The 27,831-nt window shown below is 36.1% G+C and overlaps 4 protein-coding genes across 4 annotated transcripts; 1 reads left to right on the forward strand and 3 right to left on the reverse strand.

Annotated features, from left to right (window-relative positions):
• Positions 1–8,370: 8,370 nt before the first annotated feature.
• LOC125662812 (uncharacterized) lies at positions 8,371–12,881 on the forward strand. The gene is made up of 6 exons (XM_048895173.2): positions 8,371–9,060; positions 9,419–9,598; positions 10,225–10,404; positions 10,492–10,596; positions 10,852–10,902; positions 11,128–12,881. The coding sequence occupies exons 1-6, from the start codon at positions 8,781–8,783 to the stop codon at positions 11,514–11,516; spliced, it is 1,185 nt and encodes a 394-aa protein (XP_048751130.2). The 5' UTR covers positions 8,371–8,780; the 3' UTR covers positions 11,517–12,881.
• A 6,444-nt stretch (positions 12,882–19,325) lies between these two features.
• Positions 19,326–20,642, reverse strand: LOC125663122 (uncharacterized protein F54H12.2-like). Its single transcript, XM_048895433.2, has one exon. It carries the CDS (start codon positions 20,640–20,642, stop codon positions 19,326–19,328), a length of 1,317 nt encoding a protein of 438 aa, XP_048751390.2.
• A 972-nt stretch (positions 20,643–21,614) lies between these two features.
• On the reverse strand, positions 21,615–22,769 carry LOC125663123 (uncharacterized). Its single transcript, XM_048895434.2, has one exon. The coding sequence runs from the start codon at positions 22,767–22,769 to the stop codon at positions 21,615–21,617; it is 1,155 nt and encodes a 384-aa protein (XP_048751391.2).
• A 143-nt stretch (positions 22,770–22,912) lies between these two features.
• LOC125662813 (uncharacterized) lies at positions 22,913–23,930 on the reverse strand. The gene has a single exon (XM_048895176.2). The coding sequence runs from the start codon at positions 23,928–23,930 to the stop codon at positions 22,947–22,949; it is 984 nt and encodes a 327-aa protein (XP_048751133.2). The 3' UTR covers positions 22,913–22,946.
• Between the last annotated feature and the right edge of the window lie 3,901 nt (positions 23,931–27,831).

A 27,831-nucleotide genomic window follows, 5' to 3' on the forward strand; every position in this document is an offset into this window, starting at 1 on the left:
GAAAATGACATTACAGAGTATCAGATAATATGGTAAAATTTAATGTACACCGTACATTCTTTAATGCTGTGAATTGTTTTTAAGAACTCATATTTACCCTTTGTAAAAAAAAAATTAGCATTAGTACTTAATTTAATAATAAATCAAACATATATTTCATTAATGAATGTGAGATATTACTATCAAATTATTAATGTGTTTATAATCACCTTAAATTAGTCACGATTGAGTCCTCCACATGTTCGAACCCTCCTTCCGTAATGTTAAAGACGGGGGTGAATCTAGTGCCGGGGGAACTGTCGTGAGAGGATTTGTGGGTCTACGACCAGATATGTATTCCTTTGTTGTCAACGATGGAAAAGAAGTTAAGAAAGCTAAAGGCGTTTCATAAACCGTGGTTAGCAAAGAAATCATGTACAAACAATATGTCGACTGTCTTTTTAACGGTGAATATGAAATACATAGTATGCGCTCTATACGAAGTGACAACCATAACTTGTATCTAAAATCCATCCATAAGGTATCTCTCTCATCATTTGACGACAAACGATATTAGCTAGAACCATGTGGAATTGAGGGTTATTCCTATGGTCATTATAAAATAAATGAATAAGTTTTCATGTTTATATTCACATATTTATTGCAAACATTCTTGTTACAATGTATATAATGAATTAAAAGTTTTACAAATAATGATCTCTTTAATTTATTCACAAAGTGAGGTATGGGCTATATATGGTTTTGCGTGGAATTGGTTGGCGTAGAACTCTCATTACCCTATGATTGACAGAAACAGAATTTAAAGCTGTACTGTTTAAGACGCTCTATAATTATTCGAGCCTGTTTCCTACTCGTTTCTATTTCTTGAAGTTTGTTGTCAATATCTTGAAATAAATTACAAACTAATCGAAACATTTCCGCTATTTCTTGTTTCTCTTTTTCACCATATTTTTCATTCCCACAATTCAGCGATTGGCAGAAACAGTACTGTTTAAAGCATAGTTGATTTAAATAGTTCATAATAATTAGAGTTTGCTTCTCACTCTTTTCAATTTCTTAGAGTTTGCTGTCAATATCTTGAAGCAAATGATGTACTAAGCGAAACATTTCCTCAACTTCCTTTTTCTCCCCCCCCCCCCGTTTTTTCTTTTCCACAATTCACAACCTATCAATTTTAATTTTTTAGAATGATTAGTTTCATCAATATACGAATAAGCCATTCTCCCACGTTACAAATAAAAAAATAGCCTCCTAGTTTCAATTTAAAAACAAATATATGTGAATATACATTTTAAACAAATGTGAGAACGCTACATATAATAAATTATCACCTTATTTATTTTCTATTTTTAGATACATGTGAATATACATTATAAACAAATAGGTTGATATAGAGCATCTTGAGTAAAAAGTTATTGCAATAAACCATTTTCCATATTACAAGAATAAATGTTCTTTTAAAATAAGATATCAAATGGCGAGAATTTCGTCCTCGCTGTCACCGTCAAAATCCTCTGCAGGCATTTTTTTCTTAAAAAACATCCTCCTTTTTTGGCAGGAGGTAGCGCTATCTGCAAAGTAAATTTATCTTGTCTAGAGAAGTGATGCTCATCGATTACCTACAGACAATGAAAAGATTATACATCTTACTATTACTCACCAATGGTGGGGATGGTGGACCCGCAAAATTCAGGAGTGTATCCGCCGCTGCCTGTATTTCCTCCCCAATTTCAAACAGACCATGCATGGCCGTCATGGGGAAGCTAGTCTGTGTCCCCTTCTTATTGTCTACCAAAGATAACTGAAACTAAAATAAATTATGATGACCTTTTCTTCAGAAATAAGACATGCTCACTAAGAATACCCCCCGCTTACCCCAATCTCCCAAAGGGTGTTGGTAATAGGTAAAACTTCAGTATTATGATCCAAAAGGTATCTAGGAACACAGCATCTCCATGCGATGAAAAAAGCCATTAAAGAATTTAAATGGAAACCATATTGCTACTTTGATGTCCAGTGTGTGTGACGTTTGACCTTTTGACCCAAAAATCGATAGGGAACATCTTCATCCCATGCGTAGTCCATATGTATGATATGGTGACTGTAGGTGGAAAGGATAACGCTTTAGAGCCCGGAAACCATATTGCTACTTCGATGTCCAGTGCGCTTGACCTTTGGACCCCAAAATCGATAGGGAACATCTTCATCCCATGGGTAGTCCATATGTATGAACATTTTAAAGTTCGGACTAAATTTACGATGTCCAGTCTCTCTGGGGTGGTGTAAGAGATTAACAATGCCTAGAAACAGTGTAAGGTGAAAACTAATTTTAAGATCATAAACACAACTGTATCCACAGCAACAGTATGAGGGTATTGCTAAATTTAGAATTACCAGCCGTAACCAGGCATGGTTTCCAGAAAAAAGCTCTACGGTTTTCCGTAGGGTCACTCCTTTAGTATGACGCCGAAGTTCAGTATAAAAAAGTCCAAAACTTGAAGTATTTCTACAGTCGCTTCTTGCATCAGAAGAACAACCATTCAACAACCTTACACAGTAAGTAAATTGTCGTTATCGTCTTACAAAGACAAAGTTTCGAGATTCTCAATAATCAGAAGATCCAAGACAACAGAGTTAGTAAGGATTATGATTTTTATTAACATTTTCTATCACAAAAATATTGTTCTGTTTTGCAAAATTTTACATGTACACATCAATACTAGACACCAAAATGAATTGAGTCATTTTCCTCATCTGTGGTGTTATAGAGTTGTAAACCTCACTTTTTTGATACTGTCCCTTTTCTTGACCAACTTGTCCTCCAAATAGTTCGTAATTATGCGAATATGTTCGATATCTGCTGTCGCCATGGACGTCAAAGTTCTTAAAAGTTCAAACTGTGACTTTAAGTCTTGTTCCGGTTCCCTCATTCTTTTCTCCAGTTTCTGTAGTTTTTCAGGGTTTGTTTGCTTATAAATAAAATATGAAAATGACATTACAGAGTATCAGATAATATGGTAAAATTCAATGTACACCTTACATTCTTTAATGCTGTGAATTGTTTTTAAGAACTCATATTTACCCTTTGTAAAAAAAAAATTAGCATTAGTACTTAATTTAATAATAAATCAAAAATATATTACATTAATGAATGTGAAATATTACTATCAAATTATTGATGTGTTTATAATCACCTTAAATTAGTCACGATTGAGTCCTCCACATGTTCGAACCCTCCTTCCGTAATGTTAAAGACGGGGGTGAATCTAGTGCCGGGGGAACTGTCGTGAGAGGATTTGTGGGTCTACGACCAGAAATGTATTCCTTTGTTGTCAACGATGGAAAAGAAGTTAAGAAAGCTAAAGGCGTTTCATAAACCGTGGTTAGCAAAGAAATCATGTACAAACAATATGTCGACTGTCTTTTTAACGGTGAATATGAAATACATAGTATGCGCTCTATACGAAGTGACAACCATAACTTGTATCTAAAATCCATCCATAAGGTATCTCTCTCATCATTTGACGACAAACGATATTAGCTAGAACCATGTGGAATTGAGGGTTATTCCTATGGTCATTATAAAATAAATGAATAAGTTTTCATGTTTATATTCACATATTTATTGCAAACATTCTTGTTACAATGTATATAATGAATTAAACGTTTTACAAATAATGATCTCTTTAATTTATTCACAAAGTGCGGTATGGTGTATATATGCTTTTGCGTGGAATTGGTAGGCGTAGAGCTCCTATTACCCTATGATTGACAGAAACAGAATTTAAAGCTGTACTGTTTAAGACGCTCTATAATTATTCGAGCCTGTTTCCTACTCTTTTCTATTTTTTGAAGTTTGTTGTCAATATCTTGAAATATATTACAAACTAATAGAGACATTTCCGCTATTTCTTCTTTCTCTTTTTCACCATATTTTTCATTCCCACAATTCAGCGATTGGCAGAAACAGTACTGTTTAAAGCAAAGTTGATTTAAATAGTTCATAATAATTAGAGTTTGCTTCTCACTCTTCTCAATTTCTTACAATTTGCTGTCAATATCTTGAAGCAAATGATGTACTAAGCGAAACATTTCCTCAAGTTCCTTTCTCTCTCCCCCCCCCCCCCCCATTTTTTTCTTTCCCACAATTCACAACCTATCAATTTTTTTAGAATAATTAGTTCCACCAATATACGAATAAGCCATTCTCCCACGTTACAAATAAAAAAATAGCCTCCTAGTTTCAATTAAAAAAAAAATGTGAATATACATTTTAAACAAATATGAGAATGCTACATATAATAAATTATCATCCTACTTATTTTCTATTTATAGATACATGTGAATATGTGAATATACATTATAAAGAAATAGGTTGATATAGAGCATCTTGAGTAAAAAGTTAAAAAGTTATTGCAATAAACCATTCTCCATATTACAAGAATAAATGTTCTTTTAAAATAAGATATCAAATGGCGAGAATTTCGTCCTCGTTGTCACCTTCAAAATCCTCTGCAGGCACTAGTAGTAAGGGGGACAGAGAACAATCAGTCTACAGTCAGGATGACGTCATGGGTTTTTCCCATAAAGGTCATATGAGGTCACAGTCAAGGGTGGAGTTTACAGTCAATGACGTCATTGGGTTACCTTAGTGCAAAGAGTGAGTCTACAGTCAATGACGTCACGGGTTACCTTAGTGCAAAGAATGAGTCTACAGTCAAGGAGTCTACAGTCACTGACGTCATGGGTTGGCTCTTCAATCAAGAGAGAGTCTGCTCAGCAACAGTCTCTTAATTGGTCTAATTTAAGAACATCTGAAGTCATCCTCTGCGTAGCAACAGTCTATGTATTCGTTTAATTCAGGAACATCTAAACTTTTGTTCCCATATCAACAGCCACCAATCCGATCTAATTATAGAGCTTTCTTGTGATTCGTATAAAAGACCCTTGTTTTCCATATCTAATCATAATTTGTAAGGTAGCTGAAGAAGATCCAGCAAATAGTAAGTAAAGATATCAGAAAAAAAGCATTTTTTTTTTTTTTGCGAACTGTTCTTCAAAGATAACTAATATTTTACTGCTTGTCAATTTTATTGTGTAATAAGATTTCAGTATCATACACAACAAGACATAACTAAAACTAATTAAAAAGGAACACATGTGAATTGAATATTGCAAAGAGCAAAAAAAAAAAAAGCATTCTGTCTATAAAACTCATTTAAAAGGAACACATGTGAATTCAATATGCAAAGAGCTAAAACATTCTGTATAAGAGAATACAAGTTGTGTAAATGTTTTTGTTGACATCATATTTATAGTGTACATGTATATGTGCACTGATCAAGAAATAAATCACAAAGTTGTAAACCTGACTTTTTTTGGGGTGGCTCCAGAGCCAGCTTATCTTCCAAATAATTCACAATAATTTGTATTTGCTTCACATCATTCGCCATTCGTTCTCCCAAATTTCTCAGGAGTTTAAACTGTTCTTCATAATTTGGAACCACTGATGGCTCCCTCATTCTTTTTTCTAATGTTTGGTATTTTTGGGGATATTTTCTTCTACAATAAACAGATTTCCAAAATTAGGGATGATGCTAATATATATAGTTTTAAACTGTTATGATATTTAATTTTTTTTAAAGTTATTTTTCCCTTTTTGTAATTAAAACATGTTAATAGATAAAGAATATTAAATAATAATGTTACCGGAACGTGGTCAAAATGGAATTTTCAACATTTTGGAAGTTTGTGAGTTCCTCGTCAACCTGTAATGGTGGCCAATTCGAGTCCATTGGTGGGGAATAACTAAAAATATAGCGTTATTTGATTAAAATATCGATTAAAACATTATTCAATGACATATTAACTTATGTTACTTGATGTAAAATAGTGTATAATTAATGTAACTATTCTTTAATTTAATCTCTTTTTATTGTTTTGATCTAATTGATTTTATTAGTATAATATACGAGTTTATCGCAATTCAGTCTTGACAGAGGTTTATGAAGCAATATAAAACAATAATATGAGTAGAGAATGAAAAAAAAATTAATACATGTCGTAGACTAGAAATCATTACCTCTGGATTGGTACCTCCAAAGATGATGATGGCGTGCGAGCTGCTGTCGTTACTGTTTCCAGCTTGTTGACATTTTCTTTGCTTTCTGGGGTGGGAGTGGAAGGCCTTAAAAAAAACTTTCTGATATCAAATAAAACATTAATATATATGTGTATAATGTTAAAATGAGCTAATAGTTTGAAAATACTGGATTTCTTGACATTATATTAGGACCAAAGAATTAAGTCAAAGAAAGATAACTCTGACAAAAGCTGTTACACTCACCGCTTTGAAAAGCCTTCCATTTCTAATTCTTCTCCCATCTTTACCCACATTTCTTCAAATTGCTCAAAGGAATTTGCCGAGCTTGTTGCTTCACTGTAATATAGAACATTTTGTGTGCAACCCATAGATGATTAAATGATTTTATCACAAAAAAAAAACACCTTATAGCTATATATGACGTATCTGTGCTAAAAAATACAGGATTGAGTGTAGATAAACATGATATATGTTAATTATGTTCAAATTAAAATTTTGACCGATTTGGAACTTCAATAACCACATGTTTCCATTGTTGAATTTACTTTAAACAGTGTATGTTAATTAAATGTGGAGTCTGGAAATAAATCGGTTATTGCTTAAAATTTAGAATATCTTTGAAACGAGATTGATTTAAATCGCGCACTACAATTTACAACAAAGTCTTATCCTTTATATAAAGTAATACAACGAGTAGAAAGTACTCTCTAATTTTAATTAGTCTGAACTTTAAAAAAAAAACCACCATATATGACTGTTATGTATTCTAAATAAATAATTAAATTTGTAAAGCATATATGATTCTCTTTGTCGTGGATATTCGTACAAATGTATGTTATTCTAATTGAAAGTTATTGTGTGGAAATATAAAATATATATATATATATATATTACATGTATAATGCGTATAAAATATCAATAGTATAACAATGCGTATAAAATATTATTATTATGGTCATGATATGTTAAAACATTAGATTGTATGTGGACCAATATTTTGTGTTTTAATTTTCACTACTTTATCATATTTAGACTTTTTTTTTTACAGTAAAATAGTTTATATAACCATTAATATTGCTTTAATTTGAAAAAAAAGAAAACAACTTTAGGATAAGGGGAAAATTATCATTACTTTAAAATTTATATCCTTTTTGTTTTATGAAGTGAGAAAAAAAAATGATAAACAGATTCCTTTAAAAGTTAGCATACCAAAATTATTTCTCTTACAATTTGATAAGTTATTATTTCACTAGGTTTATTTAATTTTGAAACGATTAACTAAAAAAAATTACTTACAGAAACTGTAGATATTCTTCAGCCATTTTCTCAAGGTGATAACATAATGCAAAACTCCATTGTATTTATATGTCTTGAATGAAAAATTCGGTGAGGAAATGAGGAAATAATACAAACAAAATTAAGTGGGTTGGGACAGTTTACCACCCAATCCGCGCTTTCTCCGTGGGTACGAGTTAAAGGATTTGACGGGTCAAAGAAAAAATACATCACTATAATGACCCAGGTGCTCTACTCCATTAACTGAATTATATTCCCTTTTTAAAAATACCGCTGTGTCGTGACATATCTGCGCGACACACCTGACAGGAGTGATCTGCGCATTCCCGGAGGGTCTCTAATGGGGTGAAATTGTGTTAATTAATTCATGGTTGCTCTATTTTTTTTCTACACCTGTAAACACAGGTATTGTAAGAAAAAAAAGGAATTCATGTCACCTCGTTTCAATCCAATGTAGCATCTTTATTCAACTATGTAAGAGAATATGTACAGTATCTAGTTCTTTGTATTCTTTATTCAATGTGTCCTTTTGATTTAAGTCATGATATTAATCTTAGCGCTATCAATTGATCTTGCAACATCAGCGCAGGGGTGTTACAGCATATTATGATTATGACTTGTTCTCTATTTAAGTTATGTTAAAAAAAGAGTGATTTTTAACTCGTGATCGTAAAGTATACTAGTCTAGCAGGTTATGATGTAAATTATTCATTTCAAAGAAGATAAAGCGTTAACCTCGCATTTGCTATGTAATTAACCATTCGATTAAATTGCTGTTTAAATTTTATCAGTGAGGTTCAGCTACCGCAAGTCTGACACTGATATACAAAACTGACATTTTATATATAACATTAAATGTAGTAAACGAGGGCTAAATGTGATTTACCATATTACCTTTGGACAAATCAGTCAACAACTTTGTAATAAAGGATGTTATTTATAAATTAAATCAATTTTCTCTATCCGAGTTTTTTGGATGTTTTTTTTTTTGCTTCTATTACATTTACAGATCAAGGTGTTAGGCTTATACCCCCCCCCCCTTTCTGATTTTGTTAAGAGAGAGAGAGAGAGAGAGAGAGAGAGAGAGAGAGAGAGAGAGAGATTTCAAAACTCATATCTATATAGAAACAGTGGTAATATGGTGTGAACAGAATGGAATCCTCTGTAATTACACTGATTCAATCGTTATATGTGGGTTAGAAAATACAGACATCATTAAAAAAAATCGTGCAACACTATTTGCCTAACTTTCTTACAAGTCTGTATCCTGTATAAATACAGATTACCAAATATGGGTAACCGATTCAATCAAGTGACCCTATCTAAATGGATCACATGATCAAAAGTCCGTGCAGCATTCGCGGCAAAATTGTCTGAGAAAATGGAGAATCGAGGTGTAATGATGCTTCTATTAGGGGTGGCGTTATTTCATGTACCTGTATTCTGTGACAGTGACAGTAACAATTTTCGTTGCAAAGTATGTGCTGGACAGGTTGGCGTATTTAATTGTGCGCGTTTTTCCCATTGCGTGATCATTAAAGGAGGGCAAATCAAGATGCGGGAAATCCGTCTTTTCAGCTGCAAAGTGAAAATTGTAAGAATTGGATGGTCCCAAATTCAACATCCGATCATTCGAGACAGGATGTTTAGGAAGTGTGAAGGTAAGCATATTTTTTTTTTATTCCTAAGCCCATTTTCCTTTAAAAAACCGTGGGAAAGACTACACACGCGGATCTAAAACGGGCCAATAGAAGGGCGTAAAAAAAATCTATGTAATGTGCATTGACTTGGAGTTCTTGAAATGATGTGTTTTGAGTCTTTTAAGTAAATATAACGAAATATAATGATGTTTTTATTTGTAACTTTTCCTTGTAAGATACAAGAGTAAAAAAAAATATGCGACTACCATGAGATCGGGTTCGAAGTTCAAGCAGGCAAGGTGAAACATTCGGAGCTCCTCGGGTGATTCATAGTTTTGCGGAATTTTAAGTAACACAAACATTTTGTTTTCTACAACAGATGCCCCAAGAATTTCCCAGCCTGGTGAAACAGTAACTGTTGCCCCAACCATACAACCCGGTGGAACATTGAAGAGGACACACGCAATTTCCCAGCCTGGTGAAACAGTAACTATTGCCCCAACCATGCAACTCGGTGGAACATTGAAGAGGACACACACACGTTCAGTGTTTACCCAAGGTAAAAAAAAATTAAGTTTGTTGTACTTGTATTTTTTTTTAAATTGTTTTCTTTTAAGTTTTTTCAAAAATCTTTATTTCATTAAACTTTGCACATGATAGAAATATATATCTCCTAAAAGAATTTCATTTCCTGGATATAATAAACAATTTGGTAAACTTTTGATAGTAAACAATTGCTATTTCACATAGATAATTAATTAATTATAACGAAAACAAAATATTGTCAAGGGCAATAACTCCTACGGTGGCAATTCCTCTACCTTAGGTGTTTCTACATTGATTTTCCTAATATGCACGTTAAATTGATGCATATTTACAAATAGGCAGTTTTTTCTAAACTGCTAATTTTAACATTTTAAATTTGTCATTTTTATTTTATGCAATTCTGTTCTACGAAAATTATTCAAAATGTGCGATTTTCTGATGTAAACCCACACTTCTGTTTTGTATGTCTGATAACTTAAATAAGGTGGCAACATACACTTTTTCTTTCATAATTAATTAGATTTTACTATAAATGAGTAGAAAAAGAAAGAATTTTAAAGTTTGCACACATAAATTCCTTAGAATTCCTGAGGGTGGATCTACCTTAAGTAACACAAACATTTTTTTTTTCTACAACAGACGTCCCCACAAATTCCCAGCCTGGTGAAACAGTAACTCTTGCCCCAACCATACAACCCGGTGGAACATTGAAGAGGACACACGCAATTTCCCAGCCTGGTGAAACAGTAACTATTGCCCCAACCATACAACTCGGTGGAACATTGAAGAGGACACACACACGTTCAGTGTTTACCCAAGGTAAAAAAAAATTAAGTTTGTTGTACTTGTATATTTTTTTTTAATTATATTTTTTAAGTAACACAAACATTTTTTTTTCTACAACAGACGCCCCCACAAATTCCCAGCCGGGTGAAACAGTAACTGTTGCCCCAACCATACAACCCCATGGAACAATGAAGAGGACACACACATGTTCAGTGTTTACCCAAGGTAAAAAAATTAAGTTTGTTGTACTTGTATATATTTAAAAAAAAAATTTTATTCTGAAGTAATTTTGAAGTTTAGATGTTATATGTTGCACTACCATTTTGCAGAACCATCTGATAGATATGCTAGGTTCTCATATTAGGATGATGGAATTCATTTTTTTTGTACAATTCGAATGGTTTTCATTAATGAGCATTAGTTCACAAATTTCTTGATTTTCTTTACATGATCAAAATAAAAGTTTTTATTGTATTGCAGACATGAATGTGCAGGACAACAACAACCTCTTTGATGAGCCTGGTACTGCAGGTCAGTATGTGACCATCCTTTTATCGAAGATAATCAGAAAAAAAGATAAATCATGTTTCTAAAAATCAATCTATTTAAAAGATTAAGATGTTGTAATCTGCAAAACAACCAGGCAAATGATCTGAAACAGATTTCAACAGAATCCATGCTGTATCTTTTATTAATGCATCAGATAACTATAGTACATGTAGTGGCAAATGGGTGATTTTTTTTTTATTTTCATAGGTTTCTTCAGTTGGGCACTTGCTACCTCCATAGCAATTTTACTTGTGATAATCAAAAGACTGTTGTTTCCCAAGTGGAGATGTCATAGATGTTGCATGAAACCAGCACAACCACAAACAACAGAATCACTACCACTTGGACAAGTCCCTTTAAACCCTGCATACATGCCAGAAGCCATGAACCTCCTGCACACCCCTCCGTCATTAGCGTCAACTCCAAGCACGGTAACTTCAAGTGTTCCTGCACTGTCGCCACAGCATCCCCTGACACTAGCGTCAACCCCAGCCACTGTAACTTCAAGCGCCCCGTTATTGTCACCACAGAGGGATAATGATCGAGTGTCAGATAATACTAGATCAAAATCCCTGAAAAAAAAATTAATCTTCTAGAAAGAACAAGTATTTTTGATTTTTTTTTCGCTGTTTTATTTTCATTAGAAAATGTTGTGACAGAAACCTTCATTTAAAAAATGCTTTTGAGAAAGATGTACTTCTTTTTAAAATACGGAAATTTTTTTAAGATATGAAATCTCTTGATGTGTGAAATATGAATATTTTGTTTTAACATAAAGAGAAAAGACAAAGTGTACTCATGATAGAAGTTTAGGAGGAGGATGATGTACATTTTTTTTTCACTGGATTGTTTTTTTTAAATGGAAGGTATCTTGACCATGTATTGAATTGAGAGAAAAGAAATAAGTGCACACACATGTTATTTTCTATTATGGTTGAAGAGGGATGAACATCTTGAATTCATTTAAAAAAGTTAGAAGGATGACTTACTTTTTAAAGTTTGTTTTTTTATATTTTAAACTTTGAGATATCCGGGCTATGTGTAAAAGGAATTGAGAGAAAAGAAATAAGTGCACACACGTGTGATTTTCTATTAAGTTTTGAAGAGGGACGAACATCTTGATTTTTTTTAAAATGAAGTGAGAAGGATGACTTACTTTTTTAAGATTTGTTTTTTTTTTATATTTTAAAAGTTTGTGATATCTTGGCTATGTGTAAAATTTGGATACTTTTTTTACACAGTTTTGGGTATATAAATTCTCTGTTTTTTATGATGGTATTACTTATTTGATGTTCAGGGTATTACTTATTTTCTTTTTTCTTTTATTTAGCCTACAGCTAATTTTTTTAAACGTGTATGTTTTTTGGTCGAGTTTTTATATGCTGTATTGACTATTGGTATAGCAAGTTATATTTTGTTTTGTACAAGGTGCCACATGCGACTGTATAACATATGGTAATTATTGTTCCTTGTTATTATTCATTCCAATTTTTTCCCAAGTATTGAGAAAATGACATGATGCAAGTTGTTTATTTTATTGTTTTGAATTTAAATAAATTCTTATGTTCAAACAGGCCTTGTTTTTCTTTATTTAGGTGTGGTATAATGAAATATTTTAGGACATCGTTAGATTTAATTGAATTAGTTATGGTGTAATCAAGTATTACAAAACATTATCATTTTTTTGTTTTAGAATTTTTAAGTTTGCTTGAATAAGTTATCAACATTCTGAATTTAATTTAGAAAATGGCAGACAGCGGTTTATTGAAAGAAATCCTTGACTCCTTGAACGACCCAGACACCGTACAGTTCTTTGCAGCAGCCAATGGTTTGGTCGGTGATGTCGAGGTCGAGAACCGATTACATGAACTCCAATGGGAAAAGCACATCAACAACTTGTGGCAAGAGGTTCTGTCTGATATGGAATCTCCTACTAAAAAAATACGACATTCCCTCGATGATGATCAACCTTCTACGAGCGGACAATCTGGAGGTAGGGGGGAGTCCGAGAAACCTTATTTCATTTGGAAGAGAGACACTCGAACATTTAAAAAAAACTTGGCCCGCGACACCACATTTAAGGTCAAATTTAACGAGCAGTGGAAGGGGGATAAATTGTTAGATATACATAACAAGTTACACGATATGTTCGACGACCTGTTGTCAGAGGCCCGGGGTCACGATGCAGATCTGGGAAGGGTGGTCATCAGTCATTCGAGTTTAAACAATCCGATCGTCGTGCCGCTACAATCCTGGGAAAATCTGAATGCAGATGTCGTCCTGTCCGAGATCACCAAAGTACTTAATTCGAACGAAAGCTTGTCCGTGGACGAAAATCTGTTGATCACCATAGGGTCCATCGATTTGCCCAAAGGGGGAGGTAACCCTAGAAAATTACCCATCACGTCTCTCTTTGGTCCTAAAAATAGCGTAGAAAGAAAGAGATCGCTTTTTCACGTACAAAATGATAATAACGTATGTATGGCCATTTCCATTGGTCTCTGTTACCTGAAAACGTGCGAAAAAGTAGATGCCGTTACGTGGACAAATTTAGTGGGGGAAGATGCCGGAACAATGTTCGACCATATCATCAAGCACCGTACTGTTACTCGATCCTATTACAACAATATCTTGAAAACCTCGAGAAAAAAATGCAAACCGAGTTGGCGATGTGGCTGTGTGAAAGAGCGGGAGTTCCTACTGATAGATATTTAGGTTTGAACGACATCGAACCATTCGAAACCTTACTTGGTGTCTGTATCAACGTTGTGTCCTCAAGAGTAGGGAATAAATTTGTCAGGGTGACGGAGGACAAGGACAAGCCTCGTCTGTATTTATATCACGTGGACACAGAAACCGAAAAACACTGGCACGGGATTGCCAGCATACAAGGCTTTTTTAAGGCATCGTATTTTTGCCATACTTGTTTAAAACCATATAAAGATAAATTCAAACACTCGTGTGCCACCTCTTGTGAAGTATGTTTACATGACCACTGTCCAGAAACGGATGTCCAAATGGGTTGCCGTACCTGTGGTCGGGTCTGTCGTTCCGTGGCGTGTTTTAAACGTCATAAAAAACAAAGAGTCGTCAAGAAAGAGAGCTATCCTCCTCCTTGCGAACTGTTTCACCAATGTAAAAAATGTAGGGTCATTCTACATTGCTGTAAACGCTCTCCCGACTTGCACGTTTGTCAAGAATGGCAGTGCCCTAACTGTCTAGAATATCAAATAGGAGAACACCATTGTTATCAAAAATCGTGTGGATCCATCAAAGATAAAAAAAAGAAATTTATTTTCTACGATTTTGAGACGCGTCAAGAGGACATCTTTCATTGCGAGCAAGGATATCGACCGTCTTGCATCAGATGCGACCAATGTGTCAAAAAAGAACGCCAGTGTGTAGACTGTAGACTCTGTCAGAACTGTCGTGATCCATCCTGTGGTCTACAACAACACAAAGTCAACTTTGCCGTGCTGCAGACAACCTGTCACATATGTGAGAAAAGGGAACTGGTGGAGGGCGCCTCCTGTAGTCACTGCGGAACACGGTGTGAGCAATGCTCCCGAACCCATAAAGGTGAATACGTGAACCCCCCTTGTCCCGACACTTGTGGAAAAAGGGAAGTGGTGTTTTCTGGCGACAACGCCGCCGAGCAGTTCTGTGCTTTCGTCACCAGTGAACATTGTAAAAATTCGATCTTGATTGCCCACAATGCCAAAAGTTTCGACTTGTATCCGGTTTTAGAAGTGCTCATAGACCGTCACTCTATTCGACCTAGCAAGATCATTTACAACGGTTCTAAAATCATGTACATGCACATTGCGCACGAATTAAATTTGACTTTTGTGGATTCCCTCAATTTCCTGCCCATGAAGCTTGCCAAAATACCAGATGCCTTCGGTCTACAGGAACTCTGTAAGGGATACTTTCCCCATTTATTTAATACTAAAGCCAATCAAAACTACGTGGGGCCGTATCCAGAGTTGAAGTACTACGGATACGATTTCATGTCGGCCGGGGAGCGGAAAAAGCTTGCCGAATGGCATGCAACGAAAGGAGACGAAACCTTTAACTTTCGAGAAGAAATGTTGCAATATTGTCGCTCGGACGTTGATATATTGCGGCGGGGGTGCCTAGAATTTAGAAACTTGGTGATCAAGGTGACAACTTTAACAGAGGAAACGGTTCAAGCAAACGGAATCATAAAAAAAACGAGCTCGGGTGGAGTCGACCCCTTTGATTTTGTCACCATTGCAAGTGTCTGCATGGGGATATTCAAGTCGCTTTTTTTGAAGGCAAAAAGTAAAATAGAAATCACTAAAGATGGGGAATCGGATTTGTACGACATTCGTCATCATAAGAGTTTAGAGGGGGTCCATCTCGGTGATTCTTGGACGTCTCTCGTCGATTTAAGAAAGGACGACAATGTACAGATAGGAAAACGACATTTCAAAAGTCCCGTGGCAGTAGTACCATCTCAAGGATACACGAAACGCGACAATTACAGCAAAATTTCCATCCAGTGGCTGGAGTGGTTGATGGAAAAAAGTCGTCAGCGGGGTAACCCCATTGTCATTTCCCACGCTCTCAACGGTGGCGAATTCCAAGTGCCAGGGACCAATTACAGATGTGACGGGTTTGTCAAGATTCCTGGCGGAAACGGAACCATTTATGAATTCTATGGTAAGAGCTTGTTATTTTAACCTTTGCCCCCCCCCCCGTTTCCCCCTAAACTGGAGGGGGGGGGGGGGCGGCGTACCTGGACTTAATTACGAATGTATTGAGGATTACTATTGTTCATGTTGGTACAGGTTGTGTGTTCCACGGTTGTCCCAACTGTTTCCCAGACGATAGGAATGCCATCAAACACCCGTCTACCAATCAGACCATCAAAGAATTGTACGACATGACCAAACACAGAGAAAAGGAATTGAAAAATCTGGGATACAAATTGGTCATTGTGTGGGAGCATCAATTTAAATTTCAATTGGAGAAGAATGTAGCTTTGCAACAATTCGTGTCCACCCTAGATCTCCAAGACAGACTCGATCCACGTGACAGTTTTTTCGGTGGTCGAACCAATGCCATCAAACTGCATTATAAAGCTGCAGAAGACGAGACCATTCAATACTACGACTTTACCAGTCTCTATCCCTGGACCAACAAGTATTGTCGCTATCCCGTCGGCCATCCGACCATCATCACGGACGATTTTCAGGAATTGTCGCAGTATTTCGGACTGGCTAAAATAAAAATTCTCCCTCCTAGAAAACTCTATCACCCTGTGCTTCCATACAATTCGAATGGTAAATTAAAGTTTCCACTGTGTAAAACGTGTGCAGACAGTGAAAATCAAAGTGAATGTACATGCTCTGTTGAAGAGAGATCCATCACGGGCACGTGGTGTACTCCCGAAATTCAAATGGCAACGTCAAAAGGGTACGAAATCTTGAAAATCTATGAAGTTTATCATTTTGCCGAGTCTTCCAAATACGATGTCGAGTCGTGTGAGGGGGGATTATTCGCTCAGTATGTGAACATGTTTTTAAAAATAAAACAGGAGGCTTCCGGATTTCCGGCCGAATGCGACACGGAAGAGACCAAAAGAAAATACATTAGGGAATACAAAGAAAATGAAGGTATCCAATTAAAGTATGAAATTTTTTTAAAAAATCCCGGTTTGCGATGTTTAGCGAAACTTTGTCTGAACAGCTTTTGGGGGAAATTTGGTCAGAGGTTGGGCATGCAACAGTCCGTGTTCATTCACGAATCGGAAGCCGAAAATTTTTTTCAAATGCTCTCAGATCCTACAAAAGTACCACACAACTTTCACATTGTTTCGAGAGACATTCTTCAATTAGAATGGAGTAACAACCCCCTATTCGTGTCATTCGACAACAAAACTAATATATTCTTGGCCTCTTTTACCACCATGTGGGCACGACTGAAATTGTATGGGGTTCTCGACAAATTAAACGAGAACGTCTTGTATTTCGATACAGACAGTGTCATCTTCAAGACAAAAAAGTCGGACGACTTGAATTATCTCCCCATAGGTAATTACCTAGGAGAATTGACTAATGAAATTTCTCCACAGGATGGGTACATTGTCGAATTCGTTTCGGGGGGTCCTAAAAACTACGCTTACCGCACACTGTCGGGAAAAGAAGAATGCAAAGTTAGAGGGTTTACACTTAACTGGGCCAACTCGAAACTTATCAATTTCCAGGCTATCAAGTCGATAATCTGTACCTCACACGACCGACAAATTGAAATTGTCAACCCTTGTAAAATATCGAGAGACAGCAGAAAGCGAAAATTGTTAAATAGGGTTGAAACTAAAAATTATAAGATGGTTTACACCAAACGGAGAATTCTTCCTAATTTAGACACGTTGCCATTTGGATTTTGATTATAAAACGAAATATTTTGACGTTTTTGTTTTTTTTAATGAATGATAAATACACAAATAAAATGATGAAAGACATTATTCGTTATTATTACACTGTCAATATGTGAGCCAGGGTACGTTTTTCTTCTTCCGCCGAACATTGGAAATTCCAGGAGGTTTCCCAACCTTCATCTTCTTAGCGACGTAACCTGTTCCAGTTTGTAACAAATTAGTTTTATCCACTAAGTCACTGGCAGTTTGTTCTTGATCTTCTGAGGATTGATTCGATGTTTGGTCGATTTCTCGGGATGACGTATCAGTAGGTTGTAACTTTTGAAGTAAACGTTCATATTTCAGTTTCGGTACAAGTATCATTTCCTTTGCCATTTTCCTTTGAAATGTTGAACAATGGGTTTAAGTAGAAGCGGCACTAAAGAAATGTTTTTCAATAGTATGCGACGTTTTTCTCGGTTGCTGACTTCTCTGGACCCCAAGGATCGAATGCATGATTCATAAGGTTTCAGTTGGTTTATATACTTTTTAGTCAGAGGATAAGTTCCGGTGTAAATGTTGAGTGCTATTTCACTGAGCACATCGTACTGTTCACTGTTCAAGGCTTTAACGATTACTTTTTGCTGGGCATTATCTGCACAGACAAGAAAATTTAAAAAAGCCTCGTGTTTCTTCACCGTTTGCTTCATCTTTGAATAATGAGGCGAACACATCAAATCATGCTTATTTATAGAGGTTGGTAAATAATCATCTCTTCTCCAGGAAGAATGCGTGTTCTTAACTGATACTCTCTGTTCTGTGTAGGTTCCAGGCAAACATGTAAGTAACCGAAATTGGGTCGAGTCGCAGATTCGTAGGCTGCTTTGAAAAAAGGAACTTGTCCTGGTAAGATCTGAGATCCAAAGGTGATGATCTGTCGAGAATCGCGGTAATTCTTAAACAAAATGACATTAAGACAATTCAGTGAAATGGTCCTGGCGTATTTTCCCGGTGGGTATAAGTTCTGAGACAACATCACGGTGGTCACGTTTCTATGATGAGATGTCACCGTGAACAGATGCACACAATCTTGTGATTGCGCAACTTGTAACATAAGATCATCCAGTACCACTATAGTGTGATTGACACCCTCTGTGTACTGCTCTATGTCTTCTTTTGAAGGCATTCCTTGATGTAATGAAAGGTTTGGTATCGTCTGCTTCATTTCCTCAAACATGGGTTGATGTTCAGAATAAGCATAAATTATTCTATCAACAGGCATAGAGAACATGCCATTGGCGTTTTGTAAAAGTGTTTTAGTAAAATGCGTTTTACCGCTTTGTGTACTTCCACATATCAGAATAGTGGAAGGTGCCGAAAACGGAAGCAAGGAACGAGTGTTCCACCAATCGTTTATGTTCTCTGTTGCCATGTTCCTCGGTAGCCAAGCTTCCTCATACTGAAGTCCAGCGTAATGCTACTCGCACATATATATATATTAACAAACTTATTCAATGACAGTATAAAAATAACTCCTCTATCTATGTTTCATGATTAATTTTAATGACAGAATAATCATACATAAAACGTTTCACAAAATCATCATTGGATTGAATGTCTTTAGAAAATAAAGCATACACATCATTTATCGAGTTTTTGAAACACAATCTTGCAATTAAAAATACTAATACATAAAGTCCACACAAATCGGAATTACGAGGCTGTAGTCGTATAGACTTGAAATTACATTGTACACTGCTCATCCTCAAAAAGTTTTGAATGTCTTGATTGTAATGAGTTGGTGATTTCCCAAGGCTGTCGAAAAACTCTGCTTGGGATGGACTTCGCACGATTATTGCCACCCAATGTTCTCCAGGCATTGGTAAAGGTTGTGTATTGACGATGAAGGCACTCGGATACCTTGTAACGATTTGGGGTAATGTGTTACTAGCAAATACACCTTTCACATAGCATCTTAAGCAGGGGTCCGTTTTCACCATATTTAGCAGCTGTGTCGAATTCATGGTTGAATGTAGTTGATATCACGTGATTTGTCGACTTCCAGTAGAGATGAAAAGGTAGCAAATACAATTGCGTTAGCAGCTTTAGTTGTTGCTTGTTTGAATTTCAGTTCCAGTCTGGTGTTTCCCCGACGAATCAGATTTAAATACTCTTCTCCAAATCCACAGGGATCAATAGTGAAAACAAACAGCGAATATCCACTTCCAAAATTATCACGAGTGATGATCAGTCCGGCATCATTGTTCCATTTTCCCGAGGCTTCAAACAAACGAGCGTAAGCTGCTGAATACAGTCCCGCTGAGAAGTCTGTTTTGAGCGGTCTACTGGGTACACTTTCTCCGTTGACGTATATTCCGACGTCTGTTAACCCCATATGCTCAAAGTTAAAGGGGTTAGCGGTGTAGTCCCCATTGACGGCTTTCTGGTCCACCAAGGCCACCACGATGCGATCGGGGACCGCTTGAGGAAAAATGTTGTCCCAGTAAAACTCTGTGGATCCTTTAGGAATAGTATTCATTTTCAATTCATTTCGCATGATAGTATACTTCACGGGGGTTGCTTCTATCTGTTTACTATGATTCAGTAGAACGCCGGGGTCTACTCGCACTTTGGCTACTTTGTACACAACGTCCAGTAACTCTAATTTGAAAGCTGGTGAAGATTCAGCCGACATAATGACAAACGGGGCACTGGATCTAAAGAGTTTGATGTAAATGTCTACCCCGTTTATCAAATATTTATCTATATCAAAGACATCTTCCATCAGGTTTCCTTCCAACTCAAAGACTGCACTTTGCTGAGTGTATCCATACCGCACGACCAGTCCAGCATTCCCCCCATTGTATGCATTGGCGTCACTCAGGTTTCCCTCCTCTTTAAAAAACAGCTCGGATTGTTTCTGTGAACTAAGTTCGTCTCTCCCGCTGAATAAAATTGTCTTGAAATATGCCTTCCACGGATAGTTGTTTGTGTTGAAAGAAACTAATTTGTTGTTCAAGTAGACATCCATCTGGGAAAACATGCTTTGAAGTGGTAAATTTACAATGCCCGTTTTTTCATTTTCTGCCAGCGCCGTTCCATCTGCTTTCAAAATTCGGGCTTTCACATACAATTTACTCCTTTTTAAATCAACGTATTCTGCCCCCGAACCAGATACTACGATTTCGATTGGTGTATCGGATACTCCAATGCTAGAAATCGGTCTTGCTTCTGTAAAGTACACTTTTTCGACCGCTACCTGATTTGTTGGAGACGCAAAAAGAGACAGTTCCATAGGTTGAGCTATGTCTTTATTATCACTGCTTAAAAAGGCCATTTCTACTGTTTAAAGATACTCCTGTAACTGTCAATCTTAAACTCTTTCTTCTTTCTCGATTGTGTTTTCTTGCCTGGTGCTCCTCGCTTTTTCTTAATTGTCTTCTGTGTCGTTTTTCCTGACTTTTTTCGTTGTTTTGCAGGCTTAGACGACTTCTTCCTTTGAGATGTTGTTCGTTTCGATTTCTTGGAAGGAATGACAGACGATTGAGAACGTGGCCTTTTTATACTCCCCTGCACCTTGACGAATGGAACACCCTCTTTGACATCCTTGGCATGTTCGATCTTAGCTCTTTCCTCCACCGCAGTCACTGGGGTCATTTGAGTGCTGGTTTGTTGTACTGATTCTAATTGTGAGTGAGGTCTCAATGGAATGACATAAGACTTATAACTTTTCACACCTCTTCCAATTTGTTTAGGCTTGTATCTATAAGGGTTGAACTTTTTCTCTGCCATGTTCTTGTAAAAGATTTCCCACATTCTGGGATCACTGACGTAAGTTTGGCTATTCATCTTCACAGAACGTAAGGAAACTTCTTGAAATGAAGTGTTACGGTCACCGGTCCGTCTAAGAATGACACTAAGTTTCCTTCTCTGTCTGTTATATATATGCCAATCTGCTGCAATTGGCCGATTTTTACTGGAATGTAATACGGTAGTGGGTAAGTGATATTTTCTGGTTTCTTTCCCAGGTATATGCGTCTTAGGAGAGGTGCTTCTTTTCCACCAATAAGAGTTTCTTCACAAATATCACAACACACAAACAACTCGGATTCTTTTTTGGATGTAATCCAGCTTTCTGAGGAAAATTCTGTCAGGGCAACAGTCCAATATCCGTCGAATTGAATCTGTTTATTCAATTGAACTCGATAACAATTTGGTTTATTGTCAAAATAATCAGAACTGTCCGTAGACGTCAACACCATCCGAACGCTCATTTTGAATGAACACATTTTGTAGAAATTAGTGACTTTTATTGCTTTTCCAGAGAGCTTTCTGGAATCCAAGAATTGGATTTCTTAGGCCATCCTTCCCATTTTACAAATACTTCTTTGGTTTTTCCACGACGCCTCCTTTTAAGAATTTTTTCAACTCTATAGGCAACATCCTCAGACTTGACAACTTTTTGAAGCTCAGATTGGTAAAAGGTGCCTTCTATAGGATCGTCTGCCAAATCTTGTACTTTGTATACAGGTATTTGACCCCTTTTGTATCTTTTAACCACTTTAGAAAATTCTTCTGTCCATTTCTGTTGATAGTCTCTTTGAAAAGGGTGTTTAAGTTGTGATATCCTGACATTATCTCCAACTTTTAACTTGAAAAATTGTTTTACTCTTTTTTTCATTGTTTTCGTGGACGTATGCTGGTTACCATTCTTTTTTCTCAGATCCGATTTTGGTTTTTTTCCCGCAAGATAAGCATCGAGTCTTATTTCATCAGCATTTCCCTGGTTGACAGTAACGGGGGCATTGCCACCCAAAGATCTGTGAGGTCTGTTGTTGTAACTGTTCACCAAGTCTTGCAACACATTCACAAATCGGTAAGTTTTGTTTTTCATGAAATAGCGATACATAAGGTTCTTCATGGTACGAATCACTCTCTCCGCATAATTTGCTTTGGTTTCATTTTGTGTGTATATCACGTTAATTCCTTCTTTTTTCAGAAACGTCTTTACCCAACGATTTTTGAATTCGCTACCTTTGTCTGTTCTAAGGGTGTGTGGTTTTCGTCCAGTTTGAAAAACTGATTTTAAACCATCGATGATGTTTTGATGATGTTTATTTGTCAAGGGGACTATAAATAAATATCGACTAAATATGTCAATTAAAACCAATAAGAATTTGTAACCGTCGTTGTGAGATGCAATATTACTGACGTCGGCTAAGTCACCATCCCACATAGAGTCGATTGTGTTCACTATTACTTTAGAGCGCGGAAACGTCTTACGAATTGGCTTATAAAGACTATATGAGTCTTCGTTGTTTAAAACTTGTCTTATTCTCCTTCTGCCAATCTTGTATTTGCCTTCCTGTTTAACTGCTTGATACAATTTTTCGGGACCAGCAAATGCTCCCGGTTTACCGGGAGTGTAGTAGAGATCCTTCAAGTAATCCGTGTAGTTTGACATACTGCGTTCCAATGATGATCCATCTTTGATTATCACCTTTTATATTCAAGTAACAAACCAATTAAGACAGGCAACTAATTACTATTCATTTTTATTAGATATCGAATGAAAAACAAACATGTGTATATATAATTATTCTCATCATTAATTTTGAATTCAGTGTTCATGGTCATTAGGTCAATCAAGATCACTCTCAATCGATTTCACGTCCTGTAAATCTCCCACATTGCATTCCTTGGACATATTGTCTTGGGCATCGTAACCGAACGGGGTACATTCGGGACAGTCTAACATTCCAAGTTGATTTTGATGAGATTCGCTGAACATACAGAGTTCGGTGTCTTTGAGCTCTGGAACAGATTCATGCATTTCTTCAAGGGCATCTCTAAGTCTGGCTAGTTTGTTTCCGTTCAAAGTGACACCCTTCTTTGTCGGTATGGGTTCTGGGGCATCGTCGGGCTTCCAAAAGTGTCTTATATCCACTGTAGGGTAGCCGGGTGACAACGAGACGAACACGCCTCCGCCAATATGCCACTGCACTTCTCCATTCTCCTTTCCAATGTTGTCTATGTAGTCTTCGATATCTGGAAGAAGGGATTCAAATTTTAACCAACGAGCCAAAGGAAAGGTGACTCCTTTCTTTGTGGCAATGAGACGACCATGGGATTCTGCGAGATGGCGAATGTGAACGTAAACCGTTCCCTTGTAAGGCATGACGGTGAGGAACAGGTCATTAAAGTCATCCAGACTTATCCTACATCTTGGCTCCTGAGACTGAGGGTGTGTAGCTTTCTTTGATTGGTTTCCGGAATCTCCTCTTTCTTTGGTAGGAATGACTAAAGATCTTGCCATAGCTAATTTCTTTTCGTATTCAGACTTCGTATCATCGTCGTTATTCATCAAGAGTCTCGATAAATCAGCTTGATTGGCTTTCATTAAGGCCATTCGGAATCCCACAAAAGCCCTCGATCCTCGACGTAAAATGATACTAATCAGTTTTCTGCTTTGGTCGTAACTGGTTTTCTCGGCTTCTATGCGTTGCCTCATTTCGTCGGTGATTATGTTTGAAGCATACAAATGTTCCGCGACTCGAATTGCCATCATCTTCTTCACCAATATAGTGTAGTTTGCCTTAATAAGGTTTTGATGTTTATCCTCCATCTCTGTCCACATCAAAACTCTCACAATAAAAAAAAATGAAGTTAACCCGTATCCTCTCTGAGACTTGTTCAGGACTGGTGAAAATCATTCAAATCGATCAAATTTATACATCATTTAATCACGTGGTTCGTGACTGTAGACTCCCCTCTGACTGTAGACTCCGCCTTGACTGTAGACTCCCCTTTGGCTATATACTCCCCTTTGACTGTATACTCCCCCATGACATCAGTGACTGTAGACTACCCTCTGACTGTATACTCCCCCACGACGTCAGTGACTGTAGACTTCAATTTGACTGTAGAAAACACTGGCTGTAGATTTTGACATTACAGATCTTTAACATTATGGGTTTCCAAGTTTTGTGTATGAGATTGAGTACGCATTATTTGTACATTTTTCTCCAGTATAGGATTTAAAACTTTTGATGCATGATGTATTCTTCTTTGAAAACGATATCTGTCCAAAGCCATGGTCATCCATTTCCCCTTTCGATCTTCATAGGGAATATAGATAATCGTTTTCTTGTCTGAAAATGTCACAGTCTTGCCCATAGTTTCAATCTTTGACAATTCAACATTTTATTCATGCATCACTTTATATACGATTCTGTGCTTTTAAAATAGATTCATCCATATGATCGACAGATGTTTTAAGGTACTGCCACTGTGTTTTACTCAAGGTAATTCCTTTGTTCCCCGGTTTTCCAGCATGAAATCGTCGTATGTCAATCTGTATGGTGTCGTTGATGCATATCATGGCATATACTTCGTTCGAGTGTGGGTACCGATCCACGTATGAACATGTTTTAATAACATCTTTTTCCAAAGTAGGGCGTAAAACACAGTCTACCTGATTAGGTTTTTTCTTCTCGTGTAAAACACTGACAGCGATGCACAAAGAAATAATAAGAACAACTGCAAAAAAGCTAGGTACTACAATCCCGATTTTTTTCTTCAACTTCTCTTTTAACATCCCTTTGCAATCATTTCCACAATCACTTGTTAGAAGTTCCATCATTACCACTTGTTCAGCCATCTTTGATCAAAATGATTTTGCTAAACCACCGTATTCCCATTTATATATATACATAACGTATGACCTCTGTGGGCGGGGTTTTCAATACCCTATGATGTCATCTTGAACTGTAAAAATCCGATTCTCTCAAGGTCTGTGGAAAGTATTTTTTCGGCATAATTCTACGTTTCAATATGTATTCTTCAGATCCCCAGCTGTCTGCAATGTCATAACCATTTCTCATTTTTTCCTTAAAATCAACAATGCAATCTTCTTTTCTGTCAAACCATTGACTTTCTTGTAAAGTCCATTTCTTTTCATTTTTTCTTAAAGCACTCCAGGCCAAAATTTTCCATTTGTACTGCTTTTCCTGAGTTGCCATCGTTATGCCAACGCAACTGAGATTTACAGGGTATTTATTCTTATTTTTAAAAAAGACTCCCTTATGACGTAAGTGAGACTACCTCTTGACTGTAGACTTCCCCTTGACTGTATACTCCCCTTTGACTGTATACTCCCCCTTGACTGTATACTCCCCTTTGACTGTATACTCCCCCTTGACTGTATACTCCCCCTTGACTGTGTACTCACCCTTGACTGTGTACTCACCCCTGACCTCAATGACCTATGTGGGAAAAACCCATGACGTCATCCTGACTGTAGACTGACTGTTCTCTGTCCCCCTTACTACTGGCATTTCTTAATTTTAATTTTTTAGAATAATTAGTTTCATCAATATACGAATAAGCCATTCTCCCACGTTACAAATAAAAAAATAGCCTCCTAGTTTCAATTTTAAAAAAAAATGTGAATATACATTTTAAACAAATATGAGAACGCTACATATAATAAATTATCATCCTACTTATTTTCTATTTATAGATACATGTGAATATACATTATAAAGAAATAGGTTGATATAGAGCATCTTGAGTAAAAAGTTATTGCAATAAACCATTCCCCATGCATATTACAAGAATAAATTCTTTTAAAATAAGATATCAAATGGCGAGAATTTCGTCCTCGTTGTCACCGTCAAAATCCTCTGCAGGCATTTTTTCTTCTTAAAAAACACCCTCCTTTTTTGGCAGGAGGTAGCGCTATCTGCAACGTAAATTTATCTCGTTTAGAGAAGTGATGCTCCATAAATAGGGACATCTGTACTGAAAACTGTCCAGATTGCTGATCTGAGGAGTTCCTACTAACAAACTGGGGGGCAGTATCCCCGGGTTTGGCAAATTTTAGTTCAAAATTTATTTTGGACGTCATTCTCCAGGTATGCAAATATCAATTGTTCAATGCGGCTGATGTGGAACTTTAAACTTAGTCGCATATATATACAAAGAAATAGGTTGATATAGAGCATCTTGAGTAAAAAGTTATTGCAATAAACCATTCCCCATATTACAAGAATAAATGTTCTTTTAAAATAAGATATCAAATGGCGAGAATTTCGTCCTCGTTGTCACCGTCAAAATCCTCTGCAGGCATTTTTTAATTTTAATTTTTTAGAATAATTAGTTTCATCAATATACGAATAAGCCATTCTCCCACGTTACAAATGAAAAAAAAATAGCCTCCTAGTTTCAATTTAAAAAAAAAATGTGATTATACATTCTAAACAAATATGAGAACGCTACATATAATAAATTATCATCCTACTTATTTTCTATTTATAGATACATGTGAATATACATTATAAAGAAATAGGTTGATATAGAGCATCTTGAGTAAAAAGTTATTGCAATAAACCATTCTCCATATTACAAGAATAAATGGTCTTTTAAAATAAGATATCAAATGGCGAGAATTTCGTCCTCGTTGTCACCGTCAAAATCCTCTGCAGGCATTTTTTTAATTTTAATTTTTTAGAATAATTAGTTTCATCAATATACGAATAAGCCATTCTCCCATGTTAGAAATAAAAAAAAATAGCCTCCTAGTTTCAATTTAAAAAAAAAAAGTGATTATACATTTTAAACAAATATGAGAACGTTACATATAATAAATTATCATCCTACTTATTTTCTATTTATAGATATATGTGAATATACATTATAAAGAAATAGGTTGATATAGAGCATCTTGAGTAAAAAGTTATTGCAATAAACCATTCCCCATATTACAAGAATAAAAGTTCTTTTAAAATGAGATATCAAATGGCGAGAATTTCGTCCTCGTTGTCACCGTCAAAATCCTCTGCAGGCATTTTTTAATTTTAATTTTTTAGAATAATTAGTTTCATCAATATACGAATAAGCCATTCTCTCATGTTACAAATCAAAAAAAAATAGCCTCCTAGTTTCAATTTAAAAAAAAAAATGTGATTATACATTTTAAACAAATATGAGAACGCTACATATAATAAATTATCATCCTACTTATTTTCTATTTATAGATATATGTGAATATACCTTATAAAGAAATAGGTTGATATAGAGCATCTTGAGTAAAAAGTTATTGCAATAAACCATTCCCCATATTACAAGAATAAAACTTCTTTTAAAATAAGATATCAAATGGCGAGAATTTCGTCCTCGTTGTCACCGTCAAAATACTCTGCAGGCATTTTTTTTCTTAAAAAAACGCCCTCCTTTTTTGGCAGGAGGTAGCGCTATCTGCAACGTAAATTTATCTCGTTTAGAGAAGTGATGCTCCATAAATAGGGACACCTGTACTGAAAACTGTCCAGATTGCTGATCTGAGGAGTTCCTACTAACAAACTGGGGGGCAGTATCCCCGGGTTTGGCAAATTTTAGTTCAAAATTTATTTTGGACGTCATTCTCCAGGTATGCAAATATCAATTGTTCAATGCGGCTGATGTGGAACTTCAAAATTAGTCGTATATATATACACAAAGAAATAGGTTGATATAGAGCATCTTGA

The sequence above is a fragment of the Ostrea edulis genome, chromosome 8, assembly GCF_947568905.1.
Source record: "Ostrea edulis chromosome 8, xbOstEdul1.1, whole genome shotgun sequence".
NCBI lineage: Eukaryota > Metazoa > Mollusca > Bivalvia > Ostreida > Ostreidae > Ostrea > Ostrea edulis.

Excerpts from the sequence above, each read along its gene's own strand:
- LOC125663122 (XM_048895433.2), bottom strand. The coding sequence starts at position 20,642 with ATGGCCTTTTTAAGCAGTGATAATAAAGACATAGCTCAACCTATGGAA.
- LOC125662813 (XM_048895176.2), bottom strand. The coding sequence starts at position 23,930 with ATGGAGGATAAACATCAAAACCTTATTAAGGCAAACTACACTATATTG.
- LOC125662812 (XM_048895173.2), top strand. The coding sequence starts at position 8,781 with ATGGAGAATCGAGGTGTAATGATGCTTCTATTAGGGGTGGCGTTATTT. Across the intron at positions 9,061-9,418 it reads GATGTTTAGGAAGTGTGAAG|ATGCCCCAAGAATTTCCCAG; the intron begins GTAAGCATATTT and ends TTTCTACAACAG. Across the intron at positions 10,903-11,127 it reads TGATGAGCCTGGTACTGCAG|GTTTCTTCAGTTGGGCACTT; the intron begins GTCAGTATGTGA and ends TTATTTTCATAG.
- LOC125663123 (XM_048895434.2), bottom strand. The coding sequence starts at position 22,769 with ATGTCAAACTACACGGATTACTTGAAGGATCTCTACTACACTCCCGGT.